Raw genomic sequence first — 23690 nt, forward strand, 5'->3', positions numbered from 1 at the left:
AAAGGCCCAGAGGAATACAGGATGCCAACTATGAGCGCAACTAATCACCTTTGCACTCATTCCCTTGCAGGATCACAGCCTTGTGCAACAGCTGCAGGTGTTGCAGTGGAAGGATCATTAGCAGTTGCTGAGCACTTCAACACAGGATGGGAGAGTCTAGTATGGATGGCACCAGCATCTGCCTCAAGGGGGTTCAAGGCAAATTCCCCTTCCATGGAGCTGGGAGTGGAGCTTTTCCATGGTGCCACAGAACTCACTTAACACAGCATTGCGCTTATGCCCAATTGCCATTGCTGCAGGTATCTTTGGTTTGCTTTCCTGCAAATGATAAATCAACAGAGAGACCTCAAGTCGTAGCAAGTATCTCAACCCTCTTACTCTGCTCAGTCTGCAGTCCCAGCCCACCTCGTGGAATGGAGCATTTCACCCAGCCAGCCCTTCCAAGTTCCACCTGCAAGGCTGCTACTTCACCCCAGTTAGACACATGTGAAAGGGAAAGCTCAATCCATCTCCCCATGGCCCCAGAGAGGTGACAACTTGAGTCATCAGACATCACCATTATTTGCAGTTAAATAAAGTCTTGGTTGTGCCACAACCTTGTCTCTGTTTGGTTCTGACTGCATTACAGGGTCCTCCCTTACCTTGCTGGCTGTTGTGTGAAGGGGGGATTGGCCAGTGGGTAGTCCAGGTAAATGAACCAGCATGGTGTGGTGGTTAAAGTGTTGGACTAGGATCTAGGAGTGCCAGGTTCAAATTCCCACTCTGCCATGGAAGCTAGCTGGTTGACCTTGGCCCAGGTCATGGTCCTGTACTCTTATGATTGGCTCTGTCTCCCCTATCCATCACCACTCTGATGTCACACCTTGTAACCTGTACAGGATGCAACTGCATGGTTGCTGAGGATGCTGGTATGGGTGCTGCCTGTGAGGCCCTGCTTCTTAGTGTTTTGCCTGCCTCCTGGCCTCTGCCAGAATCCTTTAGGGAGCAGACTAGCAGCTCTATGATTAAAAGTGGCGCCCTGCCACTGTGGCACAAGCAGTCCTTAGGATTGCACTGTAAGTTGCCTAACTAATGTATATCCTAACTAAAAAATAACCCATGACATGTGAAACAGCCATATGTCTTATATTCTGGGTGGGATATACATATACTGATTTTCTCTGCTCTAAATATACACAGATCTAGTAGTAAAAGGCTATTCCCAAAGATATGCTCCAGAAGCTAAAGCAAAATGGGAATTACAGTGTTTACAAAGTTGACCATACTGGAGCATTATTATGCTGGTAAGGACCATACCACATGGTATAGTGCATGCTTGGGAAAGATCCTCCACTTGGTAAACCCCTGCTAGTCATTGACTCACAATTCAGCTTTGTATTGATTATCTTAACACAAAACTTTTACTCTTCCTTGGTAGAAATGTGAGAAACCTAGCTGTGCCAATTCTTTTGTGATTAATAGTTCTAGCATTCATCATTGAACACATGCCCCCTAGACATCTATAGTAAATTCTTAGTAACTCCTCTCAGATATTACATCAATTTATCTACTGAAATTTGCCTATGTTCCTGAAACAGCACCTGGAATGGTTTGTTCCCTTGCAGAACAGCAATAATGAATCTGCATATTAGTTTACTGAACAGTGAACAGCTTTCCACAACACAGCGAAAGTCTACCTGCACATCTTTTCTTTTATTGCTTTGCCAAATAGTCACCAGTGTGATACCAATATCATAGTTTTCAAGAATTCTTCCCTTTAAATACAGTACCGTTATTGACCAGGATATTCTGAACACATCACTTCGTATTATGTGTAAATATTATTTGAAATATAAATAAATGCAATTAGTGTTTTTTATCCATGTAGTCTTTCTCAAGTTTTTGTACTTAGCAATAAAATTGATCTTTTTCTGTGTGCCCAAGCCTTATTGGTATTTTATTTATTTATTTTAAAACATGTAGATACCTGGATTTTTCCTAAGCACCTCCGCTCCACCTTTCTCTATGTCCCAGAACAATTTATCATTTCTAGAGAATCTACATCTATTTTGCTGGTCAATGACCATAATAAATTGAACTTAACTGAATCTACGTCTACTATTTGTTGAACAGAGAGATAAATATCTTTTCTTTAATTATTGCCTATTAAATTAAATGTGTTAGGAGCTAATGCTCAACCCTTCAAATAAGAATCCAGGCAGTTCAGAACTTCTGAAAAATCTGATATGTTTTGAAAGTGTCATAGTTAGTACGCATTGGGTTGGATCCTATGACCCCTTGCACTGCTGGGTCTTCCAGTTCCCTTCCCCCCAAGCCTTCCTCCATCTGAAGATGTTTTTCTACATTGGAAGAAATCTTTTTCCATGAAAAAAATTCTTAAGAGAAGGATCCAATTTAGCACAAAGGAGATATAAGATCCAACCGTTTGTTTGTAACTGTTAGCTTTGTACTTGTTTTTAATTGCAGGGTTTTTTCCCCATATAATAGAATAATATATTTAGATATCTGTGTAAGGTTTAATTATATTTTGGTTATCTGGTCTTCTGTTTGTGGGGTTTCAGTTGCCAGCAGTGCTGACTCACGATTAGACCTACTGTCAGGGGAAATCTCTGAAAGAGCTGCTTAGACAGCCCAAACTTAAAGCACATTCAAGGGGGGGAGTTGTTTGGAGGTGGAGTGACCCCGCGCCAGCGTAAGTGCTCACATATCATGGTATAAGGGGCACTTACACTGGCGCAGGGGGCAATCCCACTGATGCCTGGCTGCTGCAGAGCTGTGTGGGGCTCCCCCGCTGCTGCAGCCTCTCTGGGAACTAAATCCTGGAAGAATACGGTGGCACCGGCATGGGGGGCGGTCTCAAGGAATTCCCATCCTGACCCCTTCCAGCCCAGGAATGCCCCTTGCTGCTGCGGTGGCAGGGCTACGACACCTTTTTTGATGTCGCAGCCCCACTGTTTTCAATGGGGGCATTTTCCTCATTTTCACCTTTTTATTTTAAAAAAGGCTTTTTTATTCTCTGCAACAGCTGGGAAGTCTCTGAAGAGAAGGTGTGGCTGCACTGCTCCCAGCTGCCACGGATGCACACCCCCTCAGGAATGGCCTGCCTATAAAAGACAACTAAATTCACTACGGTTTAGTTGAATCAGTTCTTCCATATATCACCACTGGAACAATGTCTTTTAGAACAGTTGGTTGTCTTTGATCAAGTGCTGGGGTTTTTTTTTTTATAAACTCTTCATAGAGCCTGATTTGCACTGAAACCATGCAGACTTTCCAGTGCCCTTCACTACTATTGTTTTTACTTAATACAGAAGCATTTGTCAAACAAAAGAGCCTAATCAAAAGAAGATATAGATATATTTTTCTTATAATACTGATTCTCTCTCCAAATATCTATTAAGTTCTTTCAAATCTTGACTATGAGATCAACAAGGTCTTAAAAGTGGCTATGAATTTTACTTCTTTTGGGGCCATTGAGGCATGTACAAAGTACCTTTTGTCTAGTTTTGCTTTTAAATTATATATTAACATCTATGGATTGTTTCTTTTGATGTGCCATATTCATACTTTTATACTGCTGAGTCTTTATGCAGTTCTCAATGATGCTTGAAAGATTTAAGAAAATTAGACAAGAAGTACAAAAAACCTCTACAGGATCTATAAAACTGGCATGACATTTAAATATATAAACAGAGTTTTAGGTTTCTAGTGTACGTACGTATAAAGCATAACATTTGTGAAGTGGAGTATACATTAATTAGTTACATTAATTAGATAACAAAGGGCTTTCATACTAAATTAGCTGCCCGAGCATTAAGGCTTCCTTCTTAAAGAAGAGATAATCCCTTTAAAATCAGTTTATTTACTACCAAGATTAATCTCTGGAATTTGTGAAGCAGTATTAAACAAAAGAATGGTTCTAAGAATGTGCAAAGTACAGGTTTTAATTTTAATCAAGTCTCACCATGACAGAATGGGAACCAAGATTACATTTCTTTTGGACCTTTTCCCTCACAAATCAGTTAATTGGTGGCATTTTAACCTTGTTGAAAGAAGAACATTTTCCTTGGATTACAGGAACTGTAAATATCATCATGATCTTCATCTGATTATTTGAGCATACTTCACAAGCAAAGGTCTACTAAGAGCAACACTTTGGTTTTAGTACTTCAGCCAGATGTCATGTAAATACTATACCTACCCGAGTTGTTTTCACCTTATTCCCAGAAGAACAACTCCATCCTTTCCTATCTGGAAGAACTTTGCACTCTTCACCTTCAAGACATGGTTGCATTTGGCACCACCATTTTTGTTCCACTATTGAAGCTATAGCACAGGAAGAAATGCAAATAGACACTAATTTTATTATTCTTTAGAAATAACGGAATCATCAAGATAATAGTAGCAAAGCCATAAATTGTTCAAAATGAAAACAATGTTAAAAATATTATAGACACTCGGCAGATAAATCTAAAATGATAATTTAATTGGTTTACTTTAATTGGTATCAGAAGGTCATTCCATTGTAAGGCCAGTGAACTGCCTCAGTATTGGAAATTTCAATTTATCTACAAACATGTGCTTCCTTTTAGACTCCTTTAAAAGTCTTCCAAAACAAACTCAAGTTTCTTAGAGATCCATCTTCTTTTTCCTGGTCCATTTCTCCCTTTTAAATTCAACTGTATTTCTCAGATAGTCTGCAAATATGAACTAGCAAAAATTCTAGACTAAAGTATGGAGAAAAAATATTCTTTGAATTTAGTACTGCTTCTATGACAGCTAACAACACAATATGGGGAAACATTTACAACTTTTTATAGAAAATGTGCAAATTAGCCAAAGAAACTTGCATTTCCCCTAGGGATTTCTGTATAGAATGTAAAGAAATCATTTATCTATACTGACTAAAAGAAAGAGGTTAAAAAATCCTCTGTCTCATTGTGTTGCATCTTGGTAGCAAAAATAACATAAAGGAAGTGTGAAATCACAGCACGTGGGACAAATGTGCTGATGTAGCTTTGGGAGCAGTATTAAAATGAATTTGATAAAACACTACAGGCATTCAGATTTTTCCATAAAATTATGCTTCTCAAGGGGTTCCTTGCAGAACTAGACTTGGCAATTTATTTTGAAATCTCCAGCTATCATTCATCTTGGGTATATCTCAAATAACACCATTCTTATCATTATCAACATAGGCTTGAATGAAAGGCAAGTATTACAAAACTCAGGAGGATATAACTGCAGAGGGAAGAACAAACAACATAGTATGTCGCACCATCAACACAAGAAGGAGCTGCTCGGGTGGTACCAGCTACCTGCCCAGGAAAGCAGGAACATTTGACTGTCTGTGATCTTTCTTCTATCTTGTTCTTATTACAACATCGGTGGAGAGCCACCACTTCACAAGTTCCAGTTTTAACATGATGAGCTGTGAAAACAAGAAGTTGACAACAGTGATAGCATTTCTGTATAGATGCAATACAATTCTTTTGAAGCAGAACACTGCCAGAACTGGAGATCCTTTGTAATGCAGACTTCATCTGAGAGTTCCTTCACGTAGAAGTGAACCTATCCTGTTCCCTAGATTGAGATACTAGTCCTTTATAGCTCAGAACATGGTAACTTTCCAGGTGCAGGAAAGAGAAACTGCAGGAAGAGAAGGTAGCCAGAAGGAACCTAGATTCAAATTTGGCATATAATCTTTTTTCCCTATGATTTAGAATTTCATATGACATTTGCAGTGCAATTCTACACAGAGTTAAGCCCTTCAAGCCTATTGACTTCCAGTGTTGTCCTAAACAGAGTTATACTCATTAACTTAGAGTGGAACTCAGCTTAGGATTGCACTGTTAGAAAACAACATTATGTGATGGAATAAGAACTAGAGGCATTGCCATGTATCCAGTCATATTCTGAAAACTTAAGGGAATGAAATGGGATTAGTGATTTCCAGGACTTCTCCCTCCTTCTGAAAATTTTCAGGGTTACAGCGGACTACAACGGGAAGGGAAAATAGGTGGAACTGAAGGAAATATGCCCCCTTCTTCACAGCACAAGGGTGGCAGGGCAGGAGTCAAGGTACAATATTTAATTTGGGAAAATAAGAACCTTTATGGTAGTTTGAAACTTGTCAGGTGAAGAATCCATTACCTCTAGAAATATTTCTTATCAATTAAGGAATAACAAAAAAGCAAAAAGATGGGATAAATTTTTAATTAAATGCCTAGTTGAACATGAATGTTTCTGCCTGGCTAGTAAAAGCTAATAATATGGGCATTAGGTGAGCTTTGAGGAGGAAGGAAGACAGGGCACCCCTAATGAAAAGATCATGTCCCTGGTCACTGGCAACCTCACATCTGTGGTCAGGGGTACCAAGAATGCTGCTTGGGAGGAAGATCAATACTGGAAATCTGGACAGTATGCAAGAATGCAGCCCTTCAGGTGCCCCAGTCTCAAGCAAGTCAAAGCTTTACAGGTGAACACCAGTACTTTGAATTGTGACTAGTAAGAGACAAGTCACCAGTGCAGATCTTTGAGTGCAAAGGGTGCTACGTTTTCAGTTCAGCAAGTCGTATGATGACCCACTGTCCAGAAGTAGACAGATGCTAGAGGCACAAAACATAAACAGCCACCCCAAGCAGAATGGTTGTACAGACCAGCTCAGAAACCTAGTAAGCTGCATTGTAAAACACTAGGGTTGCCAACCTCCAGGTACTTGAGGGGGAAAATAGCACAAGGCTCAAAAAGTTATGCAAAGTACAAAATTTATAACACAAATACTACCAACTAATACAGTGTATAAACTACCACCTATGTGAATATAGACGACAATCAAACAAACAACGAACTTATATACAAAATACAGTCTCTTATAAGCACAACAGCTCTGGAATGCATTCCATACCAGAGAGCTGCATTGACCCGGTGAGGTTCTTCATAGAGACAAGCCCCTTGCGGGCGACCAGGAGCCGTTGTGCCATAAAACTGCTGATGAAGCCCCTAGGGGCGAAAACACGGAAGCACAATCCGGAAGGCGTTCCGTTCATTTTTTCTGGCGGCGTTCATTTTTTCTGCTGAAGAAGGTGTCAATTTCATAGAACAGTTCTTTGCAAACCCAAGCCTTGCAGGCGGAGGAAGCAACTCGTTTGTCAGTGTATTACCAAAGACTGATAGAGCTGTTGTGCTTATAAGAGACTGTATTTTGTATATAAGTCCGTTTGATTGTCGTCTATATTCACATCGGTGGTAGTTTATACACTGTATTAGTTGGTAGTATTTGTGTTATAAATTTTGTACTTTGCATAACTTTTTGAGCCTTGTGCTATTTTTCCCCTCAACTAATTGGTTTAGCATAGGTGTTTTTTTCCAAACCTCCAAGTACTAGCTGGAGATCTCCTGTTATTACAACTGATCTCCAGCCAATAGAGATCAGTTCACCTGGAGAAAATGGCCGCTTTGGCCATTGAACTCAATGCCATTGAAGTCCTTCCCTTCCCCAAACCCCGCCCTCCTCAGGCTCCACCCCAAAAACCTCCTGCTGGTGGCAAAGAAGGACCTGGCAACCCTATAAAAACAGATATCAGCAAACAGGATAGAGATAATGAAAAATTATTATTTTTTATTAGAGAATAAGCTAGCAAGTAGAAAACAAAGAGGACCATATTTTAAGAAGGTAGAGACATGACATAATATACTCTCTAAATAGGATAGAATAATATTATGTATGAGGGTGTTTTATCAAAATTTTGTATTTCCATCCAGAACTTTTCTGTATTATTTTCTATTTTTCTGTATTTTTCTATTTTTAATTTCTGTTTTTTTACACACACACACAAATGAAAAATAAAATATAAAAAAAATGAAATATAAAATTATTGTTGAGCTATGGGTCCCATCCCTACTTCTACTGCTTCTTCCCAAAGTTCTTATTTGTATTCTGAGTTGTCTCACTGATGGTAGATTTTGTTTGTCTCCACACATTCCCATTTAATCGTTTTTATGCAACAAAGCTAACTCTCCAGAGATGCCACATAACACCTTCTAAGCAGAAATCAAGCACCACCTACATGCACCAATAAGCATTTGAAATGCAAGCTATTTAATATATTTAGTTGGTTGTAAAACACTTTCCAAAATAAATTAATGCTGAAACAAAACTTTTCAAGGCAGCACATTTCTCGGTCTTTAGCCATTACCAAGAAAGAATGGGACATTTTTAGGTTTTTATGTCAACATAATCAAATTTAATGGAACAGCCATTTAAATTTATAAATGGTATAGAAAAGCTTTTCAATGGAAAATGTGAAGAACATTAGATGAGAAAATAACCAGACTTTCCAATAATGGTCACAGGAAAAGGTAATTCATTCCATTCTTAATTAAGAAAACCACAACTTTCTATATAAGACATTCCTACCATTTCAATGTAATAAAAATCATTGGCAAAGACCTTCTGCTTTTATATATAATGTGACTTTCCCCTCAAGATATGTGGGAAATATAGTTCACTATTGTCTCTCAAATAATTAAGTTCCAGTGTTATAAATATAGTTATATCTTGCATTAGAGTTAAAAGAAATGTCCCATACAGATCTCCTATAATGAAGTATACATTTCCTGCAATGTGAAGTACTGTTTAACAGTGCAGTCCTAAGCAGAGTTACACCCTTCTGAAACCATTGATTTCAATTGACTTAGAAAGTTGTAACTCAAAGACAAAACAATGGGAAATGAACAGCTTTTCTGAAATTGTTTGTGGAGTCAACATTCAGAAATGAAGAATCTAATTCTGAGTGTCAATCAGGTGAGTATTTTTTCTTATATTTTTACACACATGTATTTTCCTTACATAAAAGAGAGAGCTCCAGAATGAAGACTAGAGCAAAACACAAGTTTCGAGTTTGATAACTGAGAGTGACGCTACATTTATTCCTTTTTCTACTTGAAAACATACCTGCCTCCTTCAGCACATTCCTGAGATCTAAGGGTGAAAGCCCTTAGGAAGTCAGGAAGGCACCGTGACGGCATCTGGGGCCCCCGTGCCAGTGTCTGGGCAGCTAATGCCAGCTAAGCGGGGCCGAAACCTCCGTTGGAGGCAGGACAGCCGCGTTGCCTCCTAAGCCCAGCGCGGGCATTCTTCTCAGGAATGCACTGCTTGTCTACCTCTAAGTGACTATAAGAATGAAGGGAGAAAGAAAGAAGATAATGGGAAGAGCACAGATCCAAGTCTACAAAACCTGTGTTTTCCTTTTCTATTCTACAACCTATCAAGGACTGTGCTCATCATCTGCTTTGTCACCTGTCTTCTCTTCTCCCTCTTTATCTACCCAGTCTCCACCCTGCCAGTATTCCCACCTCTGTGTGTCATGATAGAATCTAGACAATGTCTGCAAAATTCCAATGCTCTCTTGTTCCTGCAATCTACTCTATAGTGCTTACTTTAATAAAAGTTCATGGGTTCAGAAACATTTAAGGAATCATAACATATTCCATGACAAATGTGAAGTATCTCTGTATCAAGTAGTAAATTGACTGGCCCCTGTGTGGATGATAAATGCCACAAAAAGGTGTCATCCACAGACATGAAGGCCTCTGCCTACTTAGGAAAGAGTTGGACTACATACCAAAAAAAATATTGGTTCTAAATTAGGTTCAATAAAATATGAATATCTGGAAATAATAGCCAGTGTTTACTGGACACGATTTATGGAATTATATATGTCAAATAAGATAAAGATGCCAAAGACCATGGATTGTCTAAAACATGGAGCCTAGGCATTGGATGTGGGACCTTGTGCATGCAAAGCAAGTGATTTTCTCTGAGCCAGTGTCCAATACAAATTCCTTAAATTCAGCTCGAACCACTATAATAGTTCTGTACCATGGTCCTCAATAAAGATTTACTATAACAATCTTTAACTAAAACCACCTGTGCATTTTCGAGCAATATTAGGTTTCAAGGATCATGGACTGACTCGATGCAGAGTAGTCCACCATAGGGGACACCATGAAAGTATACTATCCATTAGTTTAAATTGCTCATTTGCTTCAGCCTTGATACAGTGTACCTATTCAGTACCCTTACAATATAAAAGAATGCTTGATTTTCTAGATGGTACAATAAATAAATACAAAATAGTGTGAATAAAATATCTTTCAAGTCAGGCCCTAAATCAGCATGTTACTATTCCATGACTACTGGTTTTGGCAGGAATTTTTTTCAGACATACTGAATGTTTGCTTTGTTCATACTGATTGACACAGAAAGTGAATGTAGGTTATCTTTTCTCTACACTTCAGCAATTTCAATATGTCACATCAGTCTCGGCCTGTCACACTACAAAGCAATGATATGAATAGCCCTGCAATTTTTTTTTAGAGCCTTGTTGCATAATATTTAGATGTTTCCATTTTTTTCTAATGAATTGTACGGTCCAATGTAAGCGGATATTCAAGACAAGACTTTAAGCTAAGCTTTTTTTAAGTAAACGTCAATTAAACATTACAAAAGGAAATATAAAATAATAACATTGTTAGTTACATTTATTTTTTCAAAAGTAGTCTCCTATCGTCAAAGTTCCAGCACATTTTGTTCAAGATTCATTTGGCCAAAGGATCTTCACAAACTTTTATTGTTCTTACAAACCACCATTTAATTTTCTTCAGATCTGTGAAAAATCTGTAATTACATCCAAACCAACTGAAATTAAAACAGCAGCTTGAAGAATTATCTGAAAATCCTAAACTACTCCACAACTCAGACTTTGGTCCAGATCCAGAACAGTTTTACTTAGACGTTTGTTCCACAGTAAGCTGTCCAACTTACTACTGAAAAATTAGGTTCAAAACTGAGGTGCCAAACTCTACACTTTTATTTTCTTTTTATACTTACAAGAATGCAAATAATATTTCCCTCATGGGTCTGATCCATATCCTGCTCCAAATTAAATTTTCATTTAAAATACTGTTCTTTTTCCTACCCAATGCCTAATTAAAATGAATGATGCCTCTCATGTTATATAATTGTACAAAAAAACTTTTTTCTATAGTACATTAATATTGATGTGATGTCACCCTCAAACATTTATCATGAAGTTACAGTTATTCAGTCCTTCTCAAAGTAATCACATAATAGATAGCTTTTTCACTGTATGTTGAAACACTGATGTTTGGAGCCCAGCACACAAATTTGCAGATATCTCACAAACTATACCCCCTGCTGCAATATCTCTAATTCTGCTGACTGAGCCTTGACTTCCTACTTCTGAGATAGTAGCTCATGAAATCTTATACTTCATAAAATATGTCAATCTTTAAGATGCCATAAACTTCTTTTTTGTTTTTGTACAACTAATTTATGGAACTATCACATTTGTAATCCATATAGCAAAACAATAAACAATTTACATTCTCTGAATGGTGGGTATATGACTGAGGGCTCTTTCAGTGGCCTCCCCACAATTATGGGGCAACCTCCCCAGGGACGTGAGCCTGGCCTCCTCACTTTCAGTCTTTAGAAGATGGTTTTATTTAGGATTCAAGAGTTGAGAAAAAGACCTTAATCCCACTGTTCCTTTGCAAATCTATGTACACAGAATCAACTCCTTACCTCTTAAGTGCTAAGTTTCAAGAAGATCAATGAATACAAGATTGTTTGGAATGGAATAGATCTGCACAAGGAACTAAGTGTAAGGAGGGAGAGGCAAGCAGTAAAAATGAAAGTGAAACCTTTTGAGCGGAATACACCACAAGACTTTATGAAGAAAACCACTATTGAAGTCTTACTGACTAGTGATTTAAATCATTATTTAATTCAGGATTTAAATTGATTTGATTTAAATCAAATCCACCTTGGACCAAAGAAAGATAGATTCAGTTTTGTCATTTAGCTTCTAGGGACATTTCAGGTTTGATGTGATCTAGAACCCACTTATTTATCTTTTGGCAGTCCATATTGGTAAAACTGTCTTTCAACACCACATTTCAAATGAATCAACTTTCTTCCTGGCAGCTTTCTTCACTGTCCAACTTTCACATCCATACATAGTAATATGGAATACTATGGTATGAATTATCTTGGTCTTGGTTGCCAGTGACACTTAAGGATCCTTACACTTCAGAATAGTTTCTATCTCCTTCATGGCTGCCCTTCTCTCAATCTCATCCTGATTTCTTGGTTGCAGTCTCCCTTTTGGTTGATGATAGATCTAAGGAATAGCAAATCTTGAACAATTTCAATTTACTCATTGTCAACCTTAAAGTTGACTAATTCCCCAATAGCTATTACTTTTGTCTTCTTGGCCCTTTTTGCTTTAACCTTCATCAGTAGTCATTTCAAGTTGTCAATATTTTCTGCCAGTAAGAGACAGGTTATATCCACAATAATGATCAACTGTTTGACATGGATGCTGTTTAAATCAATAACAATTATTACTTTTGTGCTATATTATTGATTTGTACAACATAGAAGTTTCTTCCATAATGAGGAAAAGACTAAGAAGAGAGGGAAGTCTGAAAAATAAGCACATGTCTATCTAGGGTTGCCAGCTCCAGTTGGAAAATACCTGGAGATTTGGGGGATGGAGCCTGAGGAGGGCGGGGTTTGGGGAGGGAAGGGACTTCAATGGGGTTTAATGCCATAGAGTCCACCTTCCAAAGTAGCCATTTTCTCCAGGTGAACTGATCCCTGTAGCCTGGAGATCAGTTGTAATCCCAGGAGATCTCCAGCCACCACCTGAAGGTTGGCAACCCTATGTCTATCTCAGACCTTAGCTATGTAGCCTCTCTATAAAGCCTAAAAGTAAGTTTTCATAAGTGGTAATCTCACTGATGTTAGGCAACTAGCTTCGAAAAACTGCCTTTGCTGTGCAATTAGCCTACTTAGTCCAAGTGCATGAAGGATAGCAAGAAGAGTTCATATGGCACACTGTGCATTGGTAACCTTTAAAATAAACAGCTAACGAATAGTTTACCATGGTCAAATTGCCAAACTTTACTACACTATGCCAGGAATAAATCTCATTTGTCAGCTTGTCTGCCAACCACCAGTTATTACCATCTGTATGGGAAGACTTTTGGCCCCCTGGCAAAAAAAAAAATCAAGTAAATCTGTATTGCAATTGCATTCCCAGGACAGAAAATCACTAATGACTAATTGAAAAGATTAGATATCATATTCTAAACGTACCATCTAGATATAGAAATAGACTTTGGGTTGGATTATCTCAGTTAAGGGGAAAGGGGAGAAATAGAATTGGATTGGATTAATAGGGAAAAAAACTGGCTCTGATTCATCTGGGCGTGCAAACTTTTGAATGCACAAATCCACCAGCTGGAGTACTTCATATACAGTGTTTTGGATCAGGAGCATTTTTTTGCCATCTGACTTCATCCTGCTGGGTTTAACAAAAATAATTTCATCCAGTCACTCTTTCAGTGTTGTTTATATGACTGCTGTTGGCAGATTACAATTACTTCAATGAAGTTAAAGGCTTTTTCATAGTGAGCTTTAAAATAAAATCAGAATTTTTTTGTTTGTTTATTTACTTTGTTTATAACCCTGCCTCTCTCTAGCCATTTCACTCTAGTTCACTAGCCAGTGTCTAAAACTTGATATTTAGCAACAGTTTATAGAAAATAAGGTGACTGCTTCTTTTGAAAGGGCTGATAAAATGCTTTTCAAATCTCCTTGTCACAGCTCTAGGATTGCCAACCTCCAGGTGGTGGCAGGAGATCTCTCGCTATTACAACTGATCTCCAGCCAATAGAGATCAGTTCACCTGGAGAAAATGGCCGCTTTGGCAATTGGACTCTATGGCCTTGAAGTCCCTCCCCTCTCCTTAGGCTCCACTCCAAAAACATCCCACCAGTAGCAAAGATTGACCTGGCAACCCTACACAGGCCAGGGCTCCCTGCCCTGGGGAGAAGGACTGGAGCATGGACATAGCCCTAAGGAGGGCAGCAGTCCAATAGAAGGTCTCAGGGGCGGCAACTCCAAGGGGGACACTGTCAGAATGGAAGCCTATCAGAATTAGCTCCTTGTGGAGCAGAGGAATTCTTGGTGGTAAAGGCCTCCTCAAGAAGAAGGGCTTACTCTAGAAGAGGAGCAGAGAAATAGGAACTAGGCATGGCTAGAGGAAGGAGGATAAAAGGCCCCAACTGAGGGTGGTGAGAAGGCAGCTGATTGAAGGCTGGAAGAGAGCTGTGGATAGGTGGTCTTGGGGCCGACAGACAGGAAGGTGCCATACCTCCTGCTGGGACTAGGGTTGCCAGCTCTGGGTTGGGAAATACCTGGAGATTGTGTGGGTGGAGCCTGAGGAGGGTGGCTTTTGGAGAAGGGAGGGACTTCAATGCCATAGAATCCAATTGCCAAAGCAGCCTTTTTCTCCAAGAGAACTGTTCTCTGTCGCCTGGAGAGCAGTTGTAATAGTGGGAGATCTCCAGCTACCACCTGGAGGTTGGCAACCCTAGCTGCATCAGAAGTGGCATTCCTGGCCCCAAGGGCAGTCAGGAAGAATTTTTCACACCTGACCCAGGCAGACGACCTACCCCCTGACTTAACCCTGGATGAAGAGTGCAGCAGCCAGGGCAGGAGCAGCAAGGCCTGGGAGAAGAACCCAGATGGGGAAAGAAGCCCTGGCAGTGTGGTGTAAACAGGAGAATAGGAGGAGGCATGAGCTGGATGAGCCACAGGTTGAGGACTGACTTCTGCAGATAGCAATGTAAAGGAATCCAGCCATTGAAGTACCTACTTCATAGTTCTTATGTATCCTCCTATCTGACTGTGCTTTAACAGATGGTCCCTCCACAGGGAGAGAGAATCCCAGTATAGGGGACTTCACAGTCCTTTAATCTGAATTAATTATGTTTAGTCCAGAATCTATACACAGCTCCAAGGTACGGTTAAAAGAAGGCTCACATGTTTTTTTGAAAGATGCATTATGACATTTCAGTAGTTAATCGACAGCATTGTGGAGAGGATGCTCTGTCTCTTCACATGATACAAATAAAAACCAAACGGCAACTGCAGCTATAGGGATATAGGAAAGCAAGTTCTTCAGCTGTGCTGTTGTGTGAGCTAAACTGACAATTTTTCTCTATTATTATGGTAATATTTTGCTTCACACTCTGATCTGAATGAGTCTACTGTGAAAAAATGACCAGGGGCAAGCAGTCCAGGCAGATATTGCACATAGGTTCCTCAGATTTTCCCAGTAAATAGCAAATTTCACAACATATTTCTTAATCCACACTCTAGGGTTATCCTATTTCTTCCCAACAATTTCTCTAAAAGCCAAAACTTAAATTCATTTTAAAAAACAAATACAGTTGATTTTTTTTTCAAATAAAATGATAGACAGTTAATACATTGCACGAGAATCAAGGTTGCTTTGTACTCTGTGGCTCTGCTATGGGTCTTTGGGGTCTCTGGACAGCCAATATAAGAAAAGAGGATGCTCAACGAGATGGCCCTTTTATATTATTCAACAGTGTTGTTCTCCAGGAGGAAGTCCTGTAGTCCAAACTAGAAGACTATGTGCTAGCAAAGCCATACTCAGAGCAAAAAAAGAGAGAGGAAAAAACCCAAAATCTTGTAATTCTGAAACCTCAAAGAGGTATAAACAACCTAATTTAAAAAAAACACACACAAAGATTCACGTGGTACCATGGCTGATACTGCAGACTATGCATAAGAATGAGCCTGTGGATATTGTGTACTTGGATTTCCAAAAAGCTTTTGACAAAGTCCCCCACCGAAGACTGCTAAGCAAACTTCATAGTCACGGGATAAGAGGACAAGTCCTCTTATGGATTGAGAGCTGGCTGAAAAATAGGAAGCAGAGAGTAGGAATCAATGGTCAGTTCTCACAATGGCAGGATGTGAGCAGTGGGGCGCCTCAGGGATCTGTGTTGGGACCGGTGCTTTTCAACCTGTTCATCAATGACCTGGAGTTGGGGTTAAACAGTGAAGTAGCCAAGTTTGCAGATGACACCAAATTATTTAGGGTGGTTAAAACAAAATCGGACTGTGAAGAGCTCCAGAAGGATCTCTGCATACTGGAAGAATGGGCATTAAAATGGCAAATGAGATTCAGTGTGAGTAAGTGTAAAGTGATGCATATTGGGACAAAAATTCCCAACTTCACATATACACTGATGGGATCTGTGCTGGCAGCGACAGACCAAGAAAGGGATCTTTGGGTGGTAATGGATAGCTCAATGAAGATGTCGACCCAGTGTGCGGCTGCTGTAAAAAAGGCAAATTCCATGCTGGCTATAATTAGACGAGGAATAGAAAATAAAACTGCTGATATCATACTGCCCTTGTACACATCTACGGTGAGACCACACTTGGAATACTGTGTACAGTTCTGGTCACCACACCTTAAAAAGGATATTACAGAGCTTGAGAAGATGCAGAAAAGAGCAACCAAAATGATTAGGGGACAAGAGCAACTGTCCTATGGGGAGCGGTTAAGACACTTAGGGCTGTTTAGCTTGGAAAGAAGGCGGCTGAGGGGAGACATGATAGAGGTCTATAAAATTATGCATGGTTTGGAGAGAGTGGACAGAGAGAAGTTTTTCTCCCTCTCCCATGATACTAGAACGTGGGGTCATCTGCTAAAGCTGGAGGGTGGGAGATTCAAAACAGACAAAAGGAAGTATTTTTTCACACAACGCATAGTTACATTGTGGAACTCCCTGCCCCAGGATGTGGTGATGGCTGCCAGCTTGGAGGGCTTTAAGAGGGGAGTGGACATACTCATGGAGGAATGGGTATTCATGGCTATTAGTTAGAATGGATATTAGTCATGCTGCATACCTATTCTCTCTCGTATCAGAGGAGCATGCCTATTATTTTGGGTGCGGTGGAACACAGGCAGGATGGTGCTGCTGCACTCGTCTTGTTAGTGGCTTCCTAGAGGCACCTGGTTGGCCACTGTGTGAACAGACTGCTGGACTTGATGGGCCTTGGTCTGATCCAGCAGGGCCTTTCTTATGTTCTTAACAAACCAAAGCCCACAATTAGCAATAATGTGAGAATTTTCTTGGGAAGGGGAGATAGTAGAAGAGGCAATTTTCAGGGAAGAAAAGAATGCTTGCCACAAAGACTGATATTCTCTGTGGCAGTTCTGTTTCACCTTTAAGAACATAAGAACATGCCATGCTGGATCTGACCAAGGCTCATCAACTCCAGCAGTCTGTCCACACAGCGGCCAACCAGGTGCCTCTAGGAAGCCTCCCAAAAAGACAACTGCAGCAGCACCATCCTGCCTGTGTTCCACAGAACCTAATATATTCGGCATGCTCCTCTGATCCTGGAGAGAATAGGTATGCATTGTGATTAGTATCCATTTTTACTAGTAGCCGTGAATAGCCCTCTCCTCCTTGAACATATCCACTCCCCTCTTAAAGCCTTCCAAGTTGTCAGCCATCACCACATCCTGGGGCAGGGAGTTCCACAATTTAAGAATGTGTTGTTTGAAGAAATGCTTCCTTTTATTTGTTTTGAATCTATCACCCTCCAGCTTCAGCAGATGACTCCGCACCCTAGTATTATGAGAGAGGGAGAAAAGCTTTGGATTGGACTACTGTATGAGGTATGGGTCACTTCATCTTTGTTCTCTTTTAGGACACCTTGTGATGCAGGTCTATTTCACAGAGCTTTTTGTAGATTTTAGATTTTTGCATAAGGTGTATGTACGTATGCATATATATAAGGTTATGATGATTTAAAATAATTTGTTTTTATGGCATTTGTATTTAGTATTACTATAAACATTTTGAACTGAAAGGGAAAAGCAGTACATAAGTGCTTTACTAAATAAATAGATGAAAAAATCCTCTATTTTGTAATGCTAACAGGTTCCTCCAGCTCAAACACTGGAAGTTTGGAGGGCTACGCAGATTCCAAGATCTCGTAAAACATACATTTATAATATTCCAAGTTACTGATTTCAAGTTTACCAAATCACACACCGTTTAAAACAATCTTACACTGAAACAGGCCACCTATCCTGAAACAGCTGAAAAGTTAATATTGTCCTACAAAAGCTCCATCTATAATACAAAGTCTTTGTGTTTGTTGGGGAAGAACTCGAAGATTTTGTATCACACATGTTATGTGTGTTTTGTACCTCCCAAATGCACACTGGCTGTTTTGTTTGCAACCACAGTACCAGGGAGAAGTGGCTGTAGCTTTCCCCCCTCACATCCTCTTGGATTGGACCCAGGTGCAAGAGGAAGGACTGGACCCAGGTGCAAGAGGAAGGACCACAACACACACCAAATTGGAGGAAATAAGCCACCGCTTTATTGAATACCGCCGCAGGAGCACTGGTGCAACATGGGGATGGATCCAACATCGGCCAACCCAACTGCTGCCTGATATAACTCCGCCCCCCAGACCATCTGCTGGGGGGAACCACAGAGTGACAAGCCCCAGGATCCCACATGGGCACAAGACACTGTGTGGCTCCCTTGCCACCTGGTGTGAACAGCAGCCTCCAAGCTGGGCATGCCACTGGATGGCTCCACCCCCAAGACCCCTTAAGGGAGTCCCCGAAATGGGAGAGGTGGGCATGCAGCACCATCTCCCCCAAAATGGATCTGTTCCAATACCCAAACCACCAACCAAGCTGTGGCAAAGGTGAAAAGCAACAAAGAGATAAACCAAAAGTCAGCCTGTAATAACACAAATGCAAATGGTGGATGGGAGGAAGAACTTGCACCCAGAAGGGGCGAGACCCATGTGGCTGCCTGGGTAAACAGGGGAGGGGTGGAGCAGACCAGGGTGATAACCCTTTCCATCAGGTCCACCCAACCTTCCTCCCCCATTTTCCCTTATTTAGAACTTACTGCACTCCAGATTTTCTATTCCATTATCTCATACAAGGTCCAAACTTAATTTAAGAGCCAGCATGGTATAGTGGTTAAGAACAGTGGACTCTAATCTGGAGAACTAGGTTCAATTCCCCACTCCTCCACATGAGTGGCAGACTCTAATCTGGAGAACCATATTTGATTCCCCACTCCTCCACATGAAGCCTGCTAGGTGACCTTGGGCTAGTCACAGTTCTCTCAGAACTCTCTCAGCCTCACCTACCTCACAAAGTGCCTGTTGGGGAGGTATGATTGTGCTTTGAGAAACAGTAGAGAACAGCAAGGTATAAAAACCAATTCTCCTTCTTCCCCCTAAATGGAAGCAAATATATTGTGTCCATTTTAAACCACTTTTCTCTGACTTTTCAGCCACTTCTGTATAATTCCAGACATTCTATAAGGCTACTTTGTGGGATGTCCCATAACTTGCTCACTAAAAGAAAGGTCTTAATTTTTAAAAGTTCAGTTTTACTCTGTAAGCCCCAGGCAAAGCTGTCTGATGAGCATAGTCAAGAGAATACCGCTACTCAGACCTTCAGGAAAAATGGAGCTAACAAGACATCTGCTAGTCTCGTGAAATCTTATCTTTTCAAGTGATCTCCCTTGGTATAATCTCCCCTTCATATTATTGATTCTATATAAATAGTGAGTCACTAAGCCATAGGCCAGCTGAATCAATACCATACCTAAACAAAGTCTAAGAACTAAACCAGCATGAACAGAGAAAACAGAAAAAAAATGTTTCAGCTGGCAAAAGGGACCAAACAAGTTTGGGATTTGTTTTGTAGAATTCCTGTCCCAACCCAATAGCTCTTTTTAAAAATGGTTCCTACCAGTCTACTGAAACTATGAAACTTTGAAATTTTAAAGGAAATCCAATTGCATCCTGATGTGTCTGACCACATACTAAAGCACTATATGAGTCAAAGTGCCATCACACTCACACACCCCTGTACTTATTCCTGCCAAACAGAATTTTTTAAAAAGAAATACTGACTTGTTTTCTTTACAGCTTCCAAATTAATTTTCCTGGTTGCCCCTTCACAGCCATACTGTGTACCATTACCATGGGGAAAAGGGGGAGTAGAGACAGCATCTGATAGGCCCATTATCAAAGTGCTAGCTTCAAAGTAATGTGTGATGAGGAATCACTGAAGCCAACAAACTTCCCACTTTGCTCCTCTGTATGCAACTTTCCCCATTCTGCAGTAGGATAAATATTCATGTATGTCCAGTGCAGTCAGGGAATCTATTTGCAAGTTGAATTTAAAAGATAACGGTAGAAATACTATACATGAATCAATCAGTTGAAGCCAAATAGGCAGCAATGGGTCATAGATATGGATAGGCCTTGGCACACCCAAATCTTGTAGGCTGGTGTTCAATCTGCCACATGCCTCTTTTGAATCAAAAATTTGTACTGATTTAACCAACCCTAGTTTTTGTTTAAACTGAAAGTTAGTCTCATGTTTGTCTTTATTTATTTACTTCATTTATATCCCTCCCCCCACCACTGAGAACCTAAAGTGACTTACAACCATTCTTGTCAATGAATTCTACTTCAATAACTCTGTATTCCCTTAACATCCTTCCTTTGAGTATAGTTATCCTGAGATTATGAGCTGAATGTCCTGGGAAAATTAAATTTAATATAATCCAATAGATTTTGTCCCATTCTGCCATTTTTTAATGTTATTGTATCCATTTATTGCTGATCTGTCTGTGTCTACTTCAGGCTGATCTGTGTCTACTTCACCTCCACGTTTTTCTTCCAGAATGACTGATCCATGGCCAGTTGGCTACACAGTGGAAAGACAGGGTTGAGAGAGATCAGAGGAAGGTTTTGGAAAATGAACACTGCTTATGATCCTTATGTTGCTTCCAATGCTTCAGACATTCAAAAAATTCCCACTCCCTGAATATCTGTCTTATCCAAAGGAAGTTAATGCACATGTTCCCTGTGGAATATGTCAGTTCTCCCTATGTGGGAGCACGATGTGCATCTCTCCTCTTAGCATGAGACCCAGAAGCCTGATTAGCAGGATTAGCTATAACCATATGATACAAATATCACCTTTACATGATACAAATATCAGCTTTAATCTTGCATTTTCTTGCATTAGTTTGGGCCACAGTCTTATTGTCCTTTAACAGTAGGCAGCTATAACTTTCAGCTGCAAGGCAAACTAACAACATTATGCTGAGACAATACAATAGAGGGTTGAAAAAGCCCTGCTGACAGTCAAGAGCAAATTTACGGTTATTTTTTATCTCTTCCATTTGCCACCAGTCATGCTGCCCTTAAGTGCATATTTTCTTAGATGCCGTACATGGGAACAACACACATAAATCATGGCCTACCTAAATGTCAATACAGTTATTAGTCTGAAGTTATAAGCCAAAAGGGAACCAAGCTGGCTTTTTCAGGGGTGGGGGGATTCTTTAACTGACATTTATGAACTTCCGTTTTTCCAAGACAGTTACACATTCTACAGTTTTTATGTGCACAGTTAGCATCATATCATACTGCATTACTCAATGAACTAGCTGGGCAAAGCCCTTGCACTTCCACCCTGAAGATGCCATATCTATGAAACATATCCTAGTGTCTACAGATGCAACAGTCTTTATTGCCATGAATAAAAATAAGTCACAACAATACTCTCCGCCAACTGTGAGCAATCTACACAGCCGAAGCAAAGATTGCAGATATATTTTAACATAAAAGGAGGACTCTTAGCACCTTCTTTAGACACCTTGTGAGCCTTGCTTTGCAGATAAAAGGACAGGTGTAAATAGCCATAAATCAAAACGTTCCCAGATCACCTGCCCACTGCTTGATACTGTCATTGCTTCCTCCTTCCTTTACAGCTAAGTAACTAAGCCCTCACAGCACGGTGCCAGGGACAGAAAGAATTTGTGTTTCTCAAAGTAAAGCTATCAGAGTTGCCATAACCTTCCATTCTATTATTTTGCATGCTGTGGTTTGAAAAGAGCAGTCAGTCCTCTTGCTTTGCACAACACTCATGTCTCAGTCTACCTTCCTGTAAGATATTGTGTTAAATTTCCCTTAGCTGGATGAGATGTGGGTGACAGTATTGACAGGGAACTTGCAGGAAAATGAGCAGGAAGGGCAAGGCTGACATTCAAGAGTCTGATTTGCTAATATGCACATCTGTCCTTTCAACTGTGAATTCAGAAAAGTCAATGGGCGTAACTCTAGTTAACTGTAAAGATCACATTGTTACAGTCAAACTATTATAGTGCATCTATTCTCACCCTCAGCTAACCAATTTGATTGTTTTAGACACACAGTCTGCCTCTGCCAGCCGTGCTGATTTTTTGTTGTTGTTGTAAACTTTCCATTAGATAGAGGGTTGGAAAATGTATATTCTGGGGCATTCTGAAAACAATTAAAATTAGCTGCAGATCTTTCAGAAAAATAGAAAACAGGCAATCTAACTTCTAGCGATTACAAAGCAGAAAGCTGCTTCTATGTTTCTAATGAACTACCATTGAGGAAAATAAGGCATCTGGAAGAGGGAGAGTTTTTGATGTTTAATTTCATTATTCACCCCAGAACATCTGCCAGGTGTAGGAAGAGCAAAGATATCAGCATCAGAGAGAATATATAAAATAAAGTCAGCAGGGCACCATAGTAACACTGCAAAGTAGACCATCCAGTAGAACACTCTAGACCTTTGAGATGACAGCTGTTTGAATACTCTTGGTTTGGATTCAAGCAGGCTTGGGTGAAATGAAACCACAGCCATTCAAACATACAGTATAAAAGACTATAGCTTTTCAATACAAATAGGATGATGTAAGAGCTACGTGCCAGGTGCTGTTGGGTTTGAAGTTGCACCACAGGGATACCATGAACTTTTTCTACTTTTTGTTCCATCAAGTAGGGTCAGAACCATAAACCTCAATTCATGTAGTATCTGCATTCCAACACATGACGAAGCAGCTCCCAGCTAGCTAAATGACTGGATTTTGTGTCTATGTGGTTGCAGTTCCTGCCATAACATCTTAAACAGCATCCTGCCATCTTAAACAATAACATTGCTAGCTCTTCTCTTCCTCTACCTTCAGTCTGATTGCAACAACCTGGGGCAAAAAGCTGCAAGAAGATGCCTTCCAACTGATCCTAAAGCAGTGGCATAGGAAAACTGTCCAGCATAAGCCTGCAGTACAAACTTACTGAATTGTTTAGAATAAAGGATCAAAAATGCCTTATATGCTACTGCAGAACAGTGCACACAGGTGACAAAGGCTGCAGGAGTTTACATTCTGTCTGCTCCCCTCTCTGATTATAAACCAAGGTTCCCGGCTTGACGAGAGCGTCTTTTGGAGGCCCGAACCAGAGAAACAAAACTTACAGGCTGGAAGGCAGGCCGGGTCAGCGGGGCTCTGTTGCACACAGAGCAGGGAGGCTGCCGCATGCCTGGCTCCGTGCTGGGGCTGCCTCCCCAGCCGGGCCAATGGGAGCTGTCCTCATGGGCTTGAATGAGGCTATGAGAAATCAGTTCGGGCTGGGGAGGTGGGGTCAGTCTTCAGAGGTTCGGAGGGAGGAGTTTTCCCTCTGGTCCTCTTTTGAGGGATAAAGGGAGTGGCGTGCGCTCCAAGAGCTCAGTCCATCCCTGTGTTTTGTCCCAACCCACCCACCCTCTCTTTTCATTGAAGTGTAATACTGTTTTTTGTTTGTCACAACTTGGGCGGTGGAGCATGGGGACTGCTGTCAGTTTTTGGGGAAAGTGGCTTGCATGCCCCTTTCCTCCATCATGGGAATCCCAATAAGGGAT

At 40.4% G+C, this 23690-nt stretch overlaps 1 protein-coding gene across 2 annotated transcripts in view; it reads right to left on the reverse strand.

The window, feature by feature from the left end:
- TAFA2 (TAFA chemokine like family member 2) overlaps positions 1-23690 on the reverse strand; it is a 163767-nt gene that overhangs the window by 22033 nt on the left and 118044 nt on the right. For both annotated transcript variants that reach the window (XM_056847151.1, XM_056847152.1), the window contains exons 3-4: positions 5279-5431; positions 4202-4326 (exon numbers count right to left, since the gene is read on the reverse strand). In XM_056847151.1, coding sequence (XP_056703129.1) covers positions 4202-4326; positions 5279-5431 — 278 coding nt within the window. The remainder of the gene's footprint in view (positions 1-4201; positions 4327-5278; positions 5432-23690) is intronic.

The sequence above is a fragment of the Euleptes europaea genome, chromosome 3 (genome assembly GCF_029931775.1).
Source record: "Euleptes europaea isolate rEulEur1 chromosome 3, rEulEur1.hap1, whole genome shotgun sequence".
In the NCBI taxonomy this organism is placed as follows: Eukaryota; Metazoa; Chordata; class Lepidosauria; order Squamata; family Sphaerodactylidae; genus Euleptes; species Euleptes europaea.